We start from the raw sequence: 18,582 nt of genomic DNA, 5'->3' as shown, positions 1-18,582 counted from the left end.
ACCACAAGAACTTACTTCATGAGTCTCCACCAATGTATAAGCACACTTCAGAGATACTGTGGGTTTGGTTCCAGACCATGGCAATAAAACAACTATCACAACAGAACAAGTCAAATAAATTTTCTGGTTTCTCAGCATATATATAAGTTACATTTACACCATACTGTAGTCCATTAAGCGTGCAATAGTATTGTGTCTGAAAAAGCAATGTACACACCTTAATTAAAAAATCCTTTGCTGCTAAAAAATGCTCAACATCATCTAAGCTTTCAGGAGGTTATAATCTTTTTGCTGATGGAGGGTCTTGCCTCGATGTTCATCAGACTGTTAACTGATCAGGGTGGTGGTTGCTTAAGACTGGAGTGGCTGTTATAATTTCTTAAAACAATGGAGTCACATCAATTGTCTCTTTCACGTGTGACTTCTCTTAGCATATGATGCTATTTGACAGCATGTTATTCACAATTAGGACGTCTTTCAAAATATGAGTCCATCCTCTCAAACACTGCCACTGCTTTATCCACTAAGTTTACATAATATTCTAAATCCTTTGTCGTCATTTCAATAATTTTCACAGCATCTTCACCAGGAGTAGATTCCATCTCCAGAAAACAATTTCTTTGCTCATCCATCAGAAGCAACTCCTCATCTGCTAAAGCCGTATCACAAGATTGCAGCAATTCAGTCACATCCTCAGGCTCCACTTCTGTGATTGTAGTTCTCTTGCTCTTTCCAACACGTCTACACTTTCTTCTCCACTGAGATCTTGAAGCCCTAAAAGTCACTCCTGCCACAGCTGGAATCAACTTCTTCCAAACTTCTGTTCATGTTGATATTTGGACCTTGTTCCATGTATCACAGATGTTCTTAATAGTATCTAGAATGGTGAATCTTTTCCAGAAGATTTTCAATTTATTCTGCTTAGATCTATCAGAAGACTATTTATGGCAGCTGTAGCCTTACAAAATTTATTTCTTAAATATTAAGACCTGAAAGTTGAATTACTCCTTGATCCACAGGCTGCAGAATGGATGTTCTGTTAGCAAGCATGAAAACAACATCAATCTTGTTGGACATCTCCATCACAGTTTTCGGGTGGCCAGGCACATTGTCCATGAGCAGTCATATTTTGAAAGGAATCTTTTTTTTTCTCTGCACAGCAGGTCCAACAGTGGGCTTAAAATTTCAGTAAACTGTTTGTAAACACATGTGCTGTCATCTGGATTTTGTTGTTCCAGTTATACAACACAGAGTAGATTTAGCACAATTCTTAAAGATTTATTTATTTTTTAATGTTTATTTTATTTCTCTTGAAAGAGAGAGAGAGAGAGAGAGAGAGCGAGCGTGTGAGCAGGGGAGGGACAGAGAAAGGAGAGAGAGAATCCCAGGCAGGCTCCACATTGTCTGCACAGGAGCCCGATGCAGGGCTCAATCTCACCAGCTATAGGTGAAAACCAAGAGTCAGATGCTTAACTGACTGAGCCAGCCAGATGCCCCTAGCTGGACCCTGAGATTTTAGGATTGGTAAATGAGCAATGGCTTCAACTTAATGTCATCAGCTGTATTAGCCCCTAACAAGAGAGTCAGCCTGCCCTTTGAATCCAGGCATTGACTTCTCTCTAGCCATGAAAGTCCTAGATGGCATCTCCTTCCAATAGAAGGCAGTTTTGTCTACACCGAAAATCTATACTTAGTGTAGCCGCCTTCACTGATGACCTTGGCTACATCTTCTGGATAACTTGCTGCAGCTCTGTATCAGCACTTGCTGCTTCACCTTCCATTTTTGTGGTGTGTAGATGATTTCTTTCCTCAAACATCATGAACCAACCTCTGCTAGCTTCAAACTTCTGCAGCTTCCTCACAGCTCTCAGCATACATAAAACTTAGGAGTTAGGGCCTTGCTCTGGATTAGGCCTTGGCATAAGGAAATGTTGTGGCTGGTTCCATCTTCTATCCAGATCACTAAAACTTTCACCGTATCCTCAAAAAAGGCTATTTTGCTTTCTTACTGTTCATGTGTTCACTAGAGTAGCACTCTTAATTTACTTCAAGAACTTTTCCTTTGCATTCACAACCTGGCTAGCTGGCACAAGAAGCCTAGCTTTTGACCTACATAGGATTCCCACATGCCTTCCTCACTAGCTTAATAATTTCTAGCTTCTGATCCAAAGTGAGAGATGTGTAACTCTTCCTTCCACTTGAGCACTTAAAAGGCCGCTGTAATAGGGCTATTACTTGGCTTAACTTCAGTATTGTTGTAGCTCAAAGAATAAAGAGGAACAGAGAAATAGCTAGTTGGTAGAGCAGGCTCAACATTCACATTTATCGATTAAGTTCACCATTATGAGGGCACAGGTTGTGGCACCCCAAAACAATTACAGTTGTAACATCAAAGATCACTCATAAAATGACCATAAAGAATATAATAATAATAATTTAAAAAAGCGTGACCAATTAAAATATGGGCAGAAGGGGTGACTGGGTGGATCAGCATCTGACTCTTGATCTGAGCTCAGGTCATGATCCCATAGTTGTGGGATCAAGCCCTGTGTGAAGCTCCACACTGAGCACAGAAGCCTGTTTAAGATTTTCTCTCTCCCTCTGTCCCTCTCCCCCAGTTGCACTCTCTCTAAAATACAAAAATAAAAAATAAAAAAACAAAAATCAACAAAAATGGGCAAAAGACATTAACAGACATCTCTCCAAAGACATATATGATCGCTAACAGACACATGAAAAGATGCTCAACATCACTCTTCATCATAGAAATGCAAATCAAAACCACAATATAGTCTCATGCCTCTCAGAATGGCTAAAATCAAAACTATAAGAAACAACAAGTGTTGGCATGGATGTAGAGAAAGAGAAACCCTCATGCACTATTGGTAAGAATGCAAATTGGTGCAGCCACTGTGGAAAACAGTATGGAGGTTCCTCAAAAAATTAAAGTTAGAATTACCATATGATTCAGCAATTGCACTACTGGGTATTTACCCAAAGAATATGAAAACACTAATTTGAAAAGATATATGCACCACTACGTTTATTACAGCATTCTTTACAATAGCCAAATTATGGATAAAAAAACGTGGTATATATACACAATGGAATATTATTCAGCCATTAAAAAGAACAAAAACCTGCCATTTGCAACAACATGGATGGATCTAGAGAATATGCTAGTGAAATAAATCAGTCAGAAAAAGACAAATACCATCTGATTTCATTCATATGTGGAACTGAAGAAACAAAACAAAGAAAAAAAAGACAAAAAAAAAAAAACCACAAAAAACAAAAAACCTCAGACTCTATTAAGGGAATTTCATTCTTTTTTTAAGTAAGCTCTACACCCAATGTGGGGATCAAACTCATGACCCTGAGTTCAAAAGTCATCCACTGTGCCAGCTAGATGCCCCAGACTCTATTAAATATAGAGAATAAACTGTTGGTTACAGAGGGGAGGTGGGTGGGGGGGATCAGTGAAATAGGTGAAGGGGATGAAGAGTACGTTTATGATGAGCCCTGACTAATGTATAGAATTTTTGAATCACTATATTGTACACCTAAAACTAATATAACATTGTATATTAATTATACCATAATTAAAAATGAAAAAATGAAATAAAATAGAATGAAAAAATTTGAAATATTTTGAGAATTACCAAATGTGACAGAGAGACATGAAGTGAGCAAATGCTGTTGGAAAAATGAGGCCAATAAATTTGATCAATGCAAGGTTGCCACAAACCTTCAATTTGTAAAAAACACAGTACCTGTGAAACTTCAAAAGATAGACACCAGGCAATGGGAAAGAAATCATTCTTTGTGGAAGGTGAGTTGACTGTATTTATGTGAGTCTGTTTCTGGGTTCTCTGTTATGTTCCATTGGTTGATTTGTCTGTTCTTTTGTAAATACCACATAGTCTTTATTACTACTCTAGCTTTATAGTAAGTATTTAATATTTCTATTTATTTTTTATGAGTATAGTTGACACATAGTGTACTTTAGTTTCAGGTGTACAATTTATAGTAAGTCTTGAAATCAGGTAGTGTTAGTCTTCTGAGTTTGTTCTTCTGCAAGATTGACTTGGGTATTATGAGTCTTTTATCTCTCCAAATAAATTTTAGAACCAATTTGTCAATATCCATAAAATAACTTGCTGGGATTTTGATAAGGATTTCACTGGATTTATAGGTAAGTTGGGAAGAACTGACATCTTGACAACACTGAGTCTTCCTATCCATGAACATGGAATATCTCTCCATTTACTAAACTCTTCTTTGATTTTGTTCGTCAGAGTTTTGTAGTTTTCCTCCCTGTACATGTTCGGGGTACCTGGGTGGCTCAGTTGGTTAAGTATCTGGCTGTTGGTTTCAGCTCAGGTCATGATCTCCCTGTTTCATGAATTCAAGCTCAGCTTCAAGCTCTCCACTGGGAGCTCTCTTAGGATTCTCTCTCTCTGCCCCTCCCTACTTGTACTCACTTGCTCTCAAAATAAACTTCCAAAAAAAAAAAAAGAAAGAAACTGGGGCGCCTGGGTGGCTCAGTCAGTTAAGCATCTGACTTTGGCTCAAGTCACGATTTTGCGGTTCATGAGTTCAAGCACCATGTCAGGCTCTGTGCTGACAGCTCAAAGCCTGGAGCCCACTTCAAGTTCTGTGTCTCCCTCTCTCTCTACCCCTCCCCTGCTTGCACTCTGTCTCTCTCTCAAAAATAAACATTAAAAAAAAAAAAAGAAACCTAAGTATTTCATTCTTGGAGGGTGCTAATATAAATGGTTAACTTAAAAAAAATGTTTTTTAATGTTTATTTGAGAGACAGTGTGCATGTGAGCACAGGGAAGGGCAGAGAGAGAAAGAGAGACAGAGAATCCTGTCAGCGCAAAGCCAGGTGAGGGGTTTGATCCCACAAACCATGATATCATGACCTGAGTCGAAAACAAGGGTTGGAGGCCTCACCAACTTAGACACCCAGGTGCCCCAGTGGTAATTTGTTTTTAATTTCAAATTAAAACGTTAGTTGAATTTTTAAAAAATAGAGTTAGGAGCACCTGGGTGGCTCAGTCAATTAAGTGTCTAACTTTGGCTCAGGTCATGATCTAATGGTTCATGAGTTCAAGCCCTGCACTGGGCTCTGTGCTAACAGTGCAGAGCCTGCTTGGGATTCTCTCTCTCTTCCCCTTCCCCATTTGCTCTCTCTCTCTCAAAATAAATAAATAAACTAAAAAATTAAATTAAATTTTAAAAAAAGGTTTGGGGTGCCTGGGTGGCTCAGGCAGTTAAGCGTTTGACTCTTGATTTCAGCTCGGGTCACAATCTCATGGTTTGTGAGTTTAAGCTCCCATGCTGGGCTCTGTGCTGACAGCACAGAGCCTACTTAGGATTCTCTTTCCCTCTCTCTACCCCTCCCCTGCTCCCACTCTCTCAAAAATAAATAAATAAATTCTAAAAAACAAAAGATTTAATTTACTACAAGCATTCAAAATCCTAACACTTGTTGGGGGTGGAGGGGGGTGGCGGTGGGAGGTGGATCTGGTCACCCTCTGCCCAGCCACCTCCATTATAAGGAAACTCCATCAAAAATTCAACTGGCTTCCGGGGCGCCTGGGTGGCGCAGTCGGTTAAGCGTCCGACTTCAGCCAGGTCACGATCTCGCGGTCCGTGAGTTCAAGCCCCGCGTCGGGCTCTGGGCTGATGGCTCAGAGCCTGGAGCCTGTTTCCGATTCTGTGTCTCCCTCTCTCTCTGTCCCTCCCCCGTTCATGCTCTGTCTCTCTCTGTCCCAAAAATAAATAAACGTTGAAAAAAAAAAATTAAAAAAAAAAAAAAAATTCAACTGGCTTCCAAACCAGGAAAAAAAAAATCCCAGCACTTGGTCATTCAGTACTTCCTACTCATTAAGTTGCTTAGAAAGAGGAAAGAAATAAAAACAAATCAATTTAGTCTGACAGCTGGAATCACCAGAAACATAACTTTTATTCAATTTCAAACCTCAAAGGATTTGAACTTTCTTATTTAAAGAAATACTATATGTAGAAGATTCTTATTTATTTTTTTTAATTTTTTTTTTTTTAACATTTATTTATTTTTGAGACAGAGAGAGACAGAGCATGAGCAGAGGAGGGTCAGAGAGAGAGGGAGACACAGAATCTAAAGCAGGCTCCAGGCTCTGAGCTGTCAGCCCAGAGCCCGATGCGGGGCTCGAACTCACGGACCGCGAGGTCATGACCTGAGCCGAAGTCGGACGCCCAACCGACTGAGCCACCCAGGTGCCCCGAAGATTCTTATTTAAAGAAATAAATATATACCTAAGAAATTCTAGCTGATAGGATTCTATTTTTTTAATCTAGAAATGACATAAAGATTCCTAAAATTTTTCAATTTGAAGAACGCAAAATGGCAAGTATAAAAACATACCTTCTCTAAACTTATGATTTTTGTGTTCAACTTCTAAAGGAATCAAAGATGAAAATGGATTCTTTCTACACATTCCATTTTTAGTATATTCCATGAGCAGTATTGAATACAGGGAATGTGTCAAGCAAACTCACCATTTGTACAACAGACTCCCTTAATCTTGTCTCTTCTTCAGTCATGAGAGTCAATTCTTTGCACACCATGGCAGCCAGGCCCACGTCTAAGCATTCTGGATCTGCTGCCATCTTGAAAATGAGTTCTTCATGTGAAAAGACACAATGGCGCCTTAACCGTCTGTAATGATTGACACACTGACGTCCAATGGGTAACTGTAAAACGACAAGTTTCTCAAATTAACTTACTTGCTTATAACATTTTCCAGAACAAAACCACTATTTAGCCTACAGATCCTCTCTTTTACTGTAAAGAAGGCAAAATAACCAACTCCATTTGAAAATAAGAGGTAATTTAAATATTAAATCTTTATGGCCCAGCAGGAATTTCAAAGGTGTTCCCACAGAAAATTTCCATAATTTGAGATGCTAAGCCTCTACCCTAAGCTATTGACTTTCTACTCATTATGTACCAGAAGTACAAGTTCCTTGATATTTAAATAAGGTAGCAAACTTTTAGACCAGTCTAACATAAACTGCCTTTAAAGAAAAAAGAAAAGACATTCAGATTATAAAGGGTTCAGTGGACATATTCAGCACAGAAGTTTCCATAGAACAAAAAGCAGAGATGTTATTAGAAGTTTGAAAAAGAAAAGCGGAGAAAAAAAGCACTACTTTAGCAATTCACATGGACTCATCACTCAATTTTTGTAAGAACCAAAGTAAAAGATGATTTACATTTTAGCATCTAGAAATTATTTTAAAAACAATCAGTCTAGGGCACCTGGGTGGCTCAGTTAGTTAAGTGTCCAACTCCTGATTTCAGCTAGGTCATGATCTCACGGTTTGTGGGATCAAGACCCAGGTCGGGCTCTGTTGACAGTGTGGAGCCTGCTTGGGATTCTCTCTCTCTCTCTCTCTCTCTCTCTCTCTCTCTCTGCCCCTCCCCTGCTCACACACACACTCTCTCTCTCAAAATAAACAACTTAGGGATGCCTGCGTGGCTCAGTTGGTTAAATGTCCAACTTCAGCTCAGGTCATGAGTTCATGGGCTCATGAGTTCAAGCCCCACGTTAAGCTCTGTGCTGACAGCTCAGAAAGCCTGGAGGCTGCTTTGGATTCTTCATCTCTCTCTCTGCCCCTCCCCCACTCACGCTCTTTCTCTCTCAAAAATAAACATTAAAAAAAATTTTTAATAAATAACGTAAAAATAAATAAATAAATACATACATACATACATACATACATACAATCAGTCTAACCCAAAGAGAATTCAAAGTGAAGTGCTGAGATTATATACTTTATTCTCCCTATGTGAAATGATCACTTTTCATAAATCATCAGATTCCTTCTTTAAGATAAATACTGAAAATTTCTTTAACCATCAAGCTTTAAGCCAAATTGTGATACTAGTTATACTATACAGGCACTCCTTAGAGATATTGTGGGTTCAGTTCCTGACCACCATAATATGTGAATACCACAATAAAGTGAGTCAAGTGAATTTTTTGGTTTTCCAGTGCATATGAAAGTTAGGTTTACACCATACAATATATATTTAGTGTGCAACAGCATTATGTCTAAAAAAAACAATGTACACACTTTACTTCAAAAATACTTTCTTGGGGGGGATGAAAAAAAAAATACTTTCTTGCTAAAAAATGCTAACCATCACCAGAACTTTCAACAAATCCTAATTACTAATCATAGATCCCTGTAACATATAATGAAAAAGTTTGAAATATTGCCAGAATTACCAAAATGTGACATAGAGACATGAACAAATGCCATTGGAAAACTGGCACCAAGAGACTTGCTTGACACAGGGTTGCCACAAGCCCTCAATTTGTATTTAAAAAAAAAAATGCAGTTGTGGAGTGCAATAAAGTGTGATGAAACACGTATGCCTGTACACACAAACACACACACTCCTCCCATTCCTTTTCTCTCTCTTTTCTCTCTTTCTCTCCTTTCTCTCTCTCTTTCCCTCTCCCCCCACCCCACACTTGTATCCTCCTGTACAGTGTTTGAAAAACTTGGGTGATTTAAATAGGGTTTTAGTTTATATTTGAAAACTAAGATATAAAGGAGAAAAAATTAAAAAATGGACCTTTAAGAACCTTTTAGAAATCACCTCCAGTTTAAGACAGGCAGAAGACAACGATAGGAATCATAGTTTAAGAATATAAGACTATCAAAAAAAAAAAAAAAAGAATATAAGACTATCTCTGAATCAAGTAATATTTCCATACTCTTCTAAAGAAACCATCTTTCCCAAGAAAACAATTATACTGAACTTATGATTAGCAATTATTTTGTCTATTAACAATCTACAAGTCTTTCATTTCATAATTCATAAATATTTACTTTTTAAACATTTCTGATACAACTTATTAACAATGGCAAGAAGATATGCAGATCTTAATTATTACAATCTGTAAAGAAGCCACATAAAATACAACTGATTATCTATTGTGGCTTATAAAACTTAATACCATCACTTTATTCCAAATCTAAAGCTGCTAAAACATTTCATTTCTATGGGCAGAAGACACGAATAGACACTTTTCCAAAGAAGACATGCAGATGGTAGACACATTAAAAGATGATCAACATTGCTCATCATCATGGAAATACAAATCAAAACCACAATGAGATACCACCTCACACCAGTCAGAGTGGCTAAAATTAACTCAGGAAACAACAGACGTTGGCAAGGATGTGGAGAAAGAGGAATCCTCTAGCACTGTTAGTGAGAATGCAAACTGGTGCAGCCGCTCTGGAAAACAGTGTGGAGGTTCCTCAAAAGAGTAAAAATAGAACTACCCTATGACCCACCAATAGCACTAATAGGAATTTATTCAAAGGATACAGGAGTGCTGATTCAAAGGAGCACATGCACCCCAATGTTTATAGCAGCGCTTTCAACAATAGTCAAATTATGGAAGGAGCCCAAATGTCCATCAAATGATGAATGGATAAAGACAATGTGGTATATATATACAATGGAGTATTACTCAGTCATCAAAAAGAATGAAATCTTGCCATTTGCACCTACGTGGATGGAACTGGAGCGTATTATGCTCAGTGAAATAAGTCAGTCAGAGACAGACAGAGACACAGACAAACCATAAGAGACTCTTAAATACAGAGAACAAACTAAGGGTTGATGGGGGTAGGGAAAATGGGTGATGGGCATTGAGGAGGGCACTTGCTGGGATGAGCATTGAGTGTTGTATATAAGTGATGAATCACGGGGATCTATTCCTGAAGCCAGGACTACACTGTATGTTGGCTAACGTGACAATAAAAAAAAAAATTTCCCATTTCTATCACACCCTTCTTCTACAGAGTTTCAAGGACTTTTACATATATCATCTCACTTATTTGAAGTTATTAAGCAAATCTTAGCATCTTTATATACCATGTGAAAAACTTAGGCCCAGTGAAATTAAAAGAGCTGCTCAAGGCCAAACATCAATAACAGTGAAAACATTAAAGGCAGAAACCATCTTTAATTTGTTTCTGAATTACCTCTATTTCCTATCCTACATCTAGCCAAGAAACAAGTAAATCATAAAGTTAATAAATGTTAGTTAAATTAAAAAAAAAATAGAGCTTGGGGAGCCTGATTGGCTCAGTTGATTAAGTGTCCAACTTCGGCTCAGGTCATGATTTCATGGTTCATGAGTTCAAGCCCTGTATCGGGCTCTATGCAGACAGTGCAAAAAGCCTGCTTGGGATTCTTTCTCTCTTCCTCTCTCTCTACCCCTTCCCCACTTGCTCTATGTCTCTCTCAAAATAAATCAACTTAAAAACAAAAACAGAGTTCAAACCCAAGGAAAAGTCCTAAGCTCGAACTTGCTCATACTGCTCCTTAAGCCTAATAACGTTCAAAATTACTAGATCAAATAAGATTACTCATGTCATCCGTTAACCAAGGAAACAAAAATGATTCACTATGAAATTTAATAAATTAAGGTGGCTACAGAAAAAAGACCCAGTATTACAAAAAAACACCTCCCCAAGGGGCGCCTGGGTGGCTCAGTCAGTTAAGCATCCTACTCATCTTACGACTGTTAAGATTGAGCCCCGTGATGGGCTCTGCACTGACAGCACAGAGCCTGCTTGAGATTCTCTCTCTCCCTGCACCTCCCCAGCTAGCACACATGCATGCACTCCCTCTCTTTCTCAAAATAAATAAACATTAAAAAAAAGATACTTAAAAAAATATATCTATATATCTCCCCAAATGTTGAGAGACAGAAAAGCGTCACTAAAGGAAAAACAAAGTCAAAGAGTGTATCATAAATTTGCAGTCTTTTCCCAACCAACATGACATAATCATATCTAATTACTTTTTGGTATCTACCTCATACAAAAAAGCAAAAGAGAAATCACTGGCATTATCATTTAAACAAAAGTATATCAAGAGAGATCCCAATATCATAGTAACTTTTAAAATAAATTTTTTAAAAGGAATAAAAAAACAAAATGGCAGGAAGAGTAAAATCAACTAATTGTCTATAAAAAGGAAAATAATAAAGGGATATTTTAAAAATCTAAGCTAAATATTGGAAAATATGGGTAAAATTCTTTTATTTTTAATTTTTTAATGTTTATTTATTTTTGAGAAAGAGAGAGTATAGTGGTGGGGGGAGGGGGGACAGACAGAGAGGGAGACACAGAATTTCAAGCGGGCTCCAGGCTCTGAGCTGTCAGCACAGAGCCTGACACGGGGCTCAAACTCACGGGCTTCAAGACCACGATCTGAGCCGACAGTTGGACGCTTAACCGACTGAGCCACCCAGATGCCCCGGTAAAATTAATTCTTAAAAAGATCTGGTTGTAGGGGCACCTACATGGCTCAGACGGTTAAGCCTCCAACTCAGTTCGTGATCTTGCAGTTCGTGAGTTCAAGCCCCACATTGGGCTCCCTGCTGTTGGCACAGAGCCCAGAGCCTGCTTAGGATCCTCTGTCTCCCTCTCTCTCTACCCCTCCCTGGCTCTAGTGCACATGTACTCTCCCTAAAATAAATAAACGTTTAAAAAAAAAAAAAAAAGATCTGGTTGTCATTATAAAATCCATAAGTTGCTCAGATAAAGCAAAGACTAGAGGAACCATATTCTCTCAGAAAAGAAAGATTCAAAAAATATCAACTGTTCATTTAAAATTCAAACAGAATGGGGAAAATAATGGATAAGAACTATAAAATCTTCCAAATAAAAAGTGTAATGGAAACTGAACTTTCTAAATTATAACAGCCACTCTACTCTCGACTGAAATATTCATGAATCCTCCCCTCCCCAGCTAAGCAAATATGGCAACTAAGATGCATTTTCCAGGGGTGTTAGTAGACGTACAACAGCTACTTGCTATAGAACAGACCCAGTCAGCAGTACAGAAGTTCACAGCTTCAGCAAAGTTGTAGCCCTGGTTAAATCCAGAATGATAGGCACGAGGAAACGTCACAACAAACTCTCCAGCACACTGATTGGTCCTGTACACCTAAATGCAAAGTGGGAACAGGGATATAAAACAAAACAAAATAAAAACAACAAAAAAGGGGAACAGATTTTATCAGTCACTTTCAGCAGCACTTTCTAAAATTAAAAACAGTAAAGCATTCATTTACACCTATCAGAAGACAATATCAGGGTTTAAAAAGGAGCCCGAGGGGTACCTGGGTGGCTCAGTCGGTTAAGTGTCTGACTTCAGCTCAGGTCATGATCTCACGATTCGTGGGTTCGAGCCCCACATCAGGTTCTGTGCTGACAGCTCAGAGCCTGTAGCCTAATTCAGATTCTGTGTCTCCTTCTCTGCCCCTTCCCCGCCCATGCTCTGTTTCTCTCTCTCTCTCTACCAAAAATAATTTAAAAAAAAAAAAAAAAAAAAAGCAGCAGCCAGAACTCTACCTTCTTAAAATAGTCCCTGATAACAAATTATAATAATTCATAAAAAGAAAGTATGAGACAAATTTTCAAAGAGAAATGTTACTCACTGAACTACTAGTTTCTGAAACTTGACAAAATTTTTACAATTAAGAGATTTTTTCTTTTACTCCTTTTATCCTTGTGTTGTCAATCATGGTAAAAGGATGGAATTTCCTCCTACTCTTGGACAATTTTTTGGAAATTAACTAATTAGTTCATACGTAATATTGAAATATCCCCAAAATCAGTTTTCCTGAATCCCACTTAGTTTTGTAATAATACTATATGTCTTTAGAAAAGTCCCAGATTTGTGGCACCTGGGTGGCTCAGCTCAGTTAAGCATCTGACCTCGGCTCAAGTCATGATCTCACAGCTCATGAGTTCAAGCCCCATGTCGGGCTCTGTGCTGATAGCTCAGAGACTGGAGCCTGCTTTAGATTCTCCGTCTCCCTTTCTCTCTGCCCCTTCCCTGCTTGCGCTCTTATCTCTCTCTCTCAAAAATAAACCTTAAAAAAAAAAAAAAGTCTCAGATTCTAGTACACATTCACTCTTCAAAGACAAACTAACACTACTATTACTCAAACTACTTTCTCATTAAGGGTGTGATGAATATTTGAATATATACAGCAAATCTGTATATATTTATACTTTATCAGGTATTAGTGGCTTAAATTTAATAATCATTATCAAAACCAAGTTGAAAAGTAAAAAAAGTATCCATAGTATATTTCATTATTGCATATAAAAAGAGGCTGTGAAATCTTTACATGAAAAATGATCTCCAAAGGATAGATATTAGTTATTACAACTATCACTTAAAATACTTACACTTTGACTAAACAAGGTTAATAAGGAATACAAGATTTTTGTTAAGACCAGGACATAATGGTTTACTGAAAACAGAAGACTATTTTCATAGGTAGTTATACATAAAATATGATGAATACTTTAAAACACCTCTTAACCAAAAAAATGTTCTTCCCTTCAGAATATAAATTCTAATTTGGCTAGAAAATGACATGATCTTTTGCTTCCAGTTACAAAACAAAGCATATGTTGTGATTCTGATAAAAAGCGAACATAAATTTAAAGTAAAAATACTAAAAGGAGACCCGAAAAGACTCACAGGCACACCATGCTCCATCAGTACATTGGGATTCATGATGGTGACTAACTGATGCAGGAGATCAGGCTGGGATTCAAATAACTCAGGGGCCAGCTCCCTCATCACCTCCTCCAGTTGTTCTGCAGCATGAGATGGCACACCATACCAGGTCTTTGGTTCCCCCCTAGCAAAAGAAACAACTGTTTAACTAGGTGAGCATGGTACCAATGAGGCCAGGGTCTCTCATGCAAATCCACTAATTTATAATTAATTTTGTTTGTCCCATGGTCATAAATTATATACCCTGAATCCTGGCAAACCAACTCATAAATCTATTGTTTGATGAGCTATTGTTCATAAAGAAGGTAAGGCAAGAGTATATAAACAGGCAGGCACATACTTATCACTACTATCAGAAAAGCAATTCAAAGCACATGAACTCTTTAAGGTAGATCAACAAATAGTATTTCAAACAGGAAAGATCCTATCTGAAAAACCAACATCATTCTAAAGGATACTGACATGGTACCTTGATTTCAAGTCCACTGGACATTCCAATTATCCCCACAACGACCAAAGTCAAAGTCAGTACTCTCTAGACTACTTTTACATAACTTCATTAAGTTGATTTACTATCCAACAAAATAAGGCAAGGCTGGAAATTGTTGAAAACGTAAAGAATTCTATCTATAAATCTTAAGGACCAAACTGGCCCCATTAATGTACCAGACTTTAGCGGACTAGAGTTCATTTATAATACTAAATTGTACTCCTAGGAAATGGATTTAATGAGTCATACTATATTTATAAAATAGCTGCATTTCCTAATCCTAATACAATCCACAGTGCTGTCTCTAACAGAACTTACTATAATCATGAGAATGTTCTATAGCTGTGCTAACCAATACATACAGCCCTAGTCACCTGTGACCATAAAGCACTTGAAATATGTTTCCTATAACTGAGGAATTACATTTTTAATTGTATCTTAATTAAAAAAAGATTGTTTTTAATGTTTATTTATTTCTGGGAGAGAGACAGAGGATGAGTCAAGGAGGGGCAGAGAGAGGAGACACAGAATCTGAAGCAGGCTCCTGGCTCTGAGCTGTCAGCACAGAGCCTGATGCGGGGCTCAAACTCACAAACCAAACTGCAAGATCGTGACCTGAGCTGAAGTCAGATGCTTACCCAACTGAGCCACCCAGGTGCCCCATTCTTAACAAATTTAAATAGCCACATTTAGCTAGCAATTATCATATTAAACAGCACTGTGATAAAGCAGAGAAATACAATCACTATAGTTTTCCACTGCAAAGAGTGATTTGAGTAGTATCTTCCAAATGGAAAAAAAAACATCATATAGTTGATATCATAATAATGGACAAGGAACTGGGCAAGTAAATAAAAGCTATGGGGGAGATACAAAAAAATTCAGCCAACAAATTTAATGAATACACATGTAACAGGCATTTTTAGGGAAAATGTTATCAAAAAGAAAAAAAAATCATTTGATAATTTCCAATACTGAAGGTTTAGTCAGATCTTAATTATATACACGCTTTGAACATTCTACCTTGAATATCAAAAGATACACCAAGTAATTTTCATGTACACCAAATAAGTATCATTTGGTCTAAAACTCTAGGCTCTGAGGGCACCTGGGTGGCTCAGCTGGTTAAGCGTCCTACTTCAGCTCATGTCATGATCTCACAGTTAATGAGTTCAAGCCCCGAATCAGGCTCTGCGCTGACAGTGTGGAGCCTGCCTGGGATTTTCTCTCCCTCTGCCCCTCCCCTGCTCACGCACATGCTTGCTCTCTCTCTCTCCTCTCCCTCTCTCTCTCAAAAATAGTTTAAAAATAAAAATAAAAAAATAAAACTCTAGGCTCTGCTGCATGCACATATTTTAAAAGGGAAGGTATCTGAGATATACATATCCTTAGACCTCTACACTTCTCAATATGTTACCCTACTTTGGATAGGAAATACTTTTAAATTAAGCTCTTACTAACATATCACCTAATACTATATCACACCTTTAAAACGGTTACTAAACATATAACAAAGATCATATATACCAGTGTAAATAGTTGATGGAATAACTCCAGTGATCTTCAATGTGCCAGCAGAAAGAAGAAAAACACATTCCCACATAGAGCCATGGCACTTTCATACCAGAGATGTCTACATTAATGTGTGCAAGAACAGACTGCTCTAGGACAGGCATATTATTCAAATTCCAACCAGAAAGTGCATACTCCTATAAAGAAAAAAAAAAAAAAGATGTAAATGAAAGATCAGAAATGACACGTGCCCAATAGAAATTTCAAGGGAGTCTTTTAAAATAAGGTAAAAATTGTATATAATATTTATAATAATCTAGTCCATAGAATCGTGCTCTTTGCTCTCTGCAACATGTAACTCATATACCTATTCAATTCTGTCTCCTGTCTAGCTGGCATTTAGATTTCCCTTTAGTTATTTCAGATACCTCTGGTTTATTCTGAAGCATATAAGCAATTTTTTTTACTACTCCTCCCTCAAATACACTACTATAAAATTATGTGAGACTCATTTTAATAGGACAGTATTATATTTCTATTTTATCCCTAGTAGTATAACTTCCCCAAATATTTATAGCATGGTGCCAGATATTGTGAAAACAGAATACTACGATATGTAATCCTGCATTTATGCCAACAGCAAAGACTAAGATGACACAGAAAGTCACCATTACCACCCCCACTAGCAACTCACCTAGAAATACTGGATAAATTATAATAATGAAAACATTTGTTTCATAGATGAACTCAAAAGAAAAAAGAATTTCCAGTTTCCAGAAACAAAGAAAAAGGAAAGAAAGGCAGAATGAAAAAGGAAAGCTACTGACTGAGTTTTCATAGAGGCTTCTCTGGATATAAGGGCTGGACACTGAGTTTCAAAAGCCTACCCTGAAACCATTACGAAGCCTTAAAGTGCTTATCATCCTTGCTGGGAGCAGTTCTCAAAGTGGGGTCCAGGGAACCCAGAACTATTTCCGGGACTATGCAAAGTCAAACTATGCTCATAGGAACTGTTAAGATGTTATTTGCCTTTTTACACTCATTCTTACAGGGATGTAGTGTGAATTTTCCAGAGGATACATGATATGTAACATCACAACAGACTGAATGCACAAAGAAGAAAGTGAACCCAGCTGCCTTCTATCAGGTAGTAGAAAACTGCTAAACGTGGATGCCAGGGAAGGAGGAAAGTTCATTATTATTTGCACTTTCCACAATACAGAGTTGAAAAAATAAAACCCTCAAAGTAAGAGCTTTAACAGCCTATGACAAAGCTGAAGACAGAATGTGTCAACTAGAAGTCAGATTTGAGGATATCATCCACATTGTAGCACAAAAAAATGGAAACTATAAATATGTAGTTAAGAGTCGCAGAGGACAAAATAAGAAAGTCCATCATAGGTTTAAGTAGGAATTCCATGCAAACTGGTGCAGCCACTCGGGAAAACAGTGTGGAGGTTCCTCAAAAAATTAAAAATAGATCTACCCTATGATCCAGCAATAGCACTGCTAGGAATTTACCCAGGGAATACAGGAGTGCTGATGTATAGGGGCACTTGTACCCCAATGTTTATTTATAACAGCACTTTCAACAATAGCCAAATTATGGAAAAAGCCTAAATGTCCATCAACTGATGAATGGATAAAGATGTGGTTTATATACACAATGGAATACTACTTGGCAATGAGAAAGAATGAAATCTGGCCATTTGTAGCAACGTGGATGGAACAGGAGAGTATTATGCTAAGTGAAATAAGTCAGGCAGAGAAAGACAGATACCATTATGTTTTCACTCATATGTGGATCCCGAGAAACTTAACAGAAGACCATGGGGGAGGGGAAGAAAAAAAAAAAAAGGTTAGAGAGGGAGGGAGCCAAAACATAAGAGACTCTTAAATACTGGGAACAAACTGAAGGTTGATGGGGTGTGGGAGAGACGGGAAAGGGGGTGATGGGCATTGAGGAGGGCACCTGTTGGGATGAGCACTGGGTGTTGTATGGAAACCAACTTGACAATAAATTATATTTAATATTAAAAAAATAAGTAGGAATGCCATTAAGAAATAGTAAAGAAATAGGGGCGCCTGGGTGGCTCAGTCAGTTAAGCATCCAACTTTGGCTCAGGTCATAATCTCGCAGTTTGTGAGTTCAAGTCCCATGTCAGGCTCTGTGCTGATAGCTTGGAGCCTGGAGCCTGCTTCAGATTCTGTGTCTCCTCCTCTCTGCCCCTCCCATTCTCATGCTCTGTCTCTCCCTGTCTTTCAATAATAAATAAACATTTAAAAAAATTAAAAACAAAGAAATAGTAATGAAATACGATTCATACCCTCAATATGCTTTTTAAAAAAGGTTTTCAAAAAATACTATTCAATATGTTTTTTAGTTGGTTGGTCAGCTGGTTGTGTGAAAACATAATCAATCTAGTTGAAGAGGTAAGACCTACATACAAAAAGTTTCAAGACAACAATATACACATGAAACCCCAAACACAGATAAAAGAGTAAATTCTTTAGTTCTTCAGAGGACAATAGTAATTAGTGTGGGCTTGCATCATTAAGAAAACTTTTTTTTTTAATATTAATGTTTATTTATTTTTGAGACAGACACAGACAGAGAGAGACAGAGTGTGAGCAGGGGAGGGGCAGAGAGAGAGGGAGACACAGAATCTGAAGCAGGCTCCAGGCTCCAAACTGTCAGCACAGAGCCTCATGCAGGGCTCAAACTCGTGAACCGCGAGATCATGAGCTGAGCCGAAGTCAGAGGCTCAATTGACTGAGCCACCTAGGCACCCCAGGAAAACTTTATAGAAAAGAAGAACCTGAGTAAAGCTTAGAAAAATAGATAAGATGTGACAATGAATGACAGAAAGACAGAATATATACTGTCCTGGCTGGTGAAGGGGAAGACTGAAATTAGTCATACTCAGAAACACAGGAAATAAGACTAGAAAAG

General features: G+C 37.8%; 1 protein-coding gene across 1 annotated transcript in view; it reads right to left on the bottom strand.

Moving 5' to 3' along the window:
* Positions 1-18,582, bottom strand: part of KDM5A (lysine demethylase 5A) — a 97,971-nt gene that overhangs the window by 42,015 nt on the left and 37,374 nt on the right. Inside the window, exons 11-14 of the mRNA XM_047066755.1 lie at positions 15,645-15,826; positions 13,589-13,751; positions 11,918-12,037; positions 6,550-6,744 (exon numbers count right to left, since the gene is read on the bottom strand). Of these exons, the coding sequence (XP_046922711.1) occupies positions 6,550-6,744; positions 11,918-12,037; positions 13,589-13,751; positions 15,645-15,826 (660 nt within the window). The remainder of the gene's footprint in view (positions 1-6,549; positions 6,745-11,917; positions 12,038-13,588; positions 13,752-15,644; positions 15,827-18,582) is intronic.

The sequence above is a fragment of the Lynx rufus genome, unplaced genomic scaffold, assembly GCF_022079265.1.
Source record: "Lynx rufus isolate CCGP_SWC_20201006 ecotype Redwood Valley unplaced genomic scaffold, mLynRuf1.p SCAF_7, whole genome shotgun sequence".
NCBI classification, from domain to species: Eukaryota; Metazoa; Chordata; class Mammalia; order Carnivora; family Felidae; genus Lynx; species Lynx rufus.
Note: the sequence above shows the minus strand (reverse complement) of the source record. Positions and strands in the feature narration are given on the sequence as shown.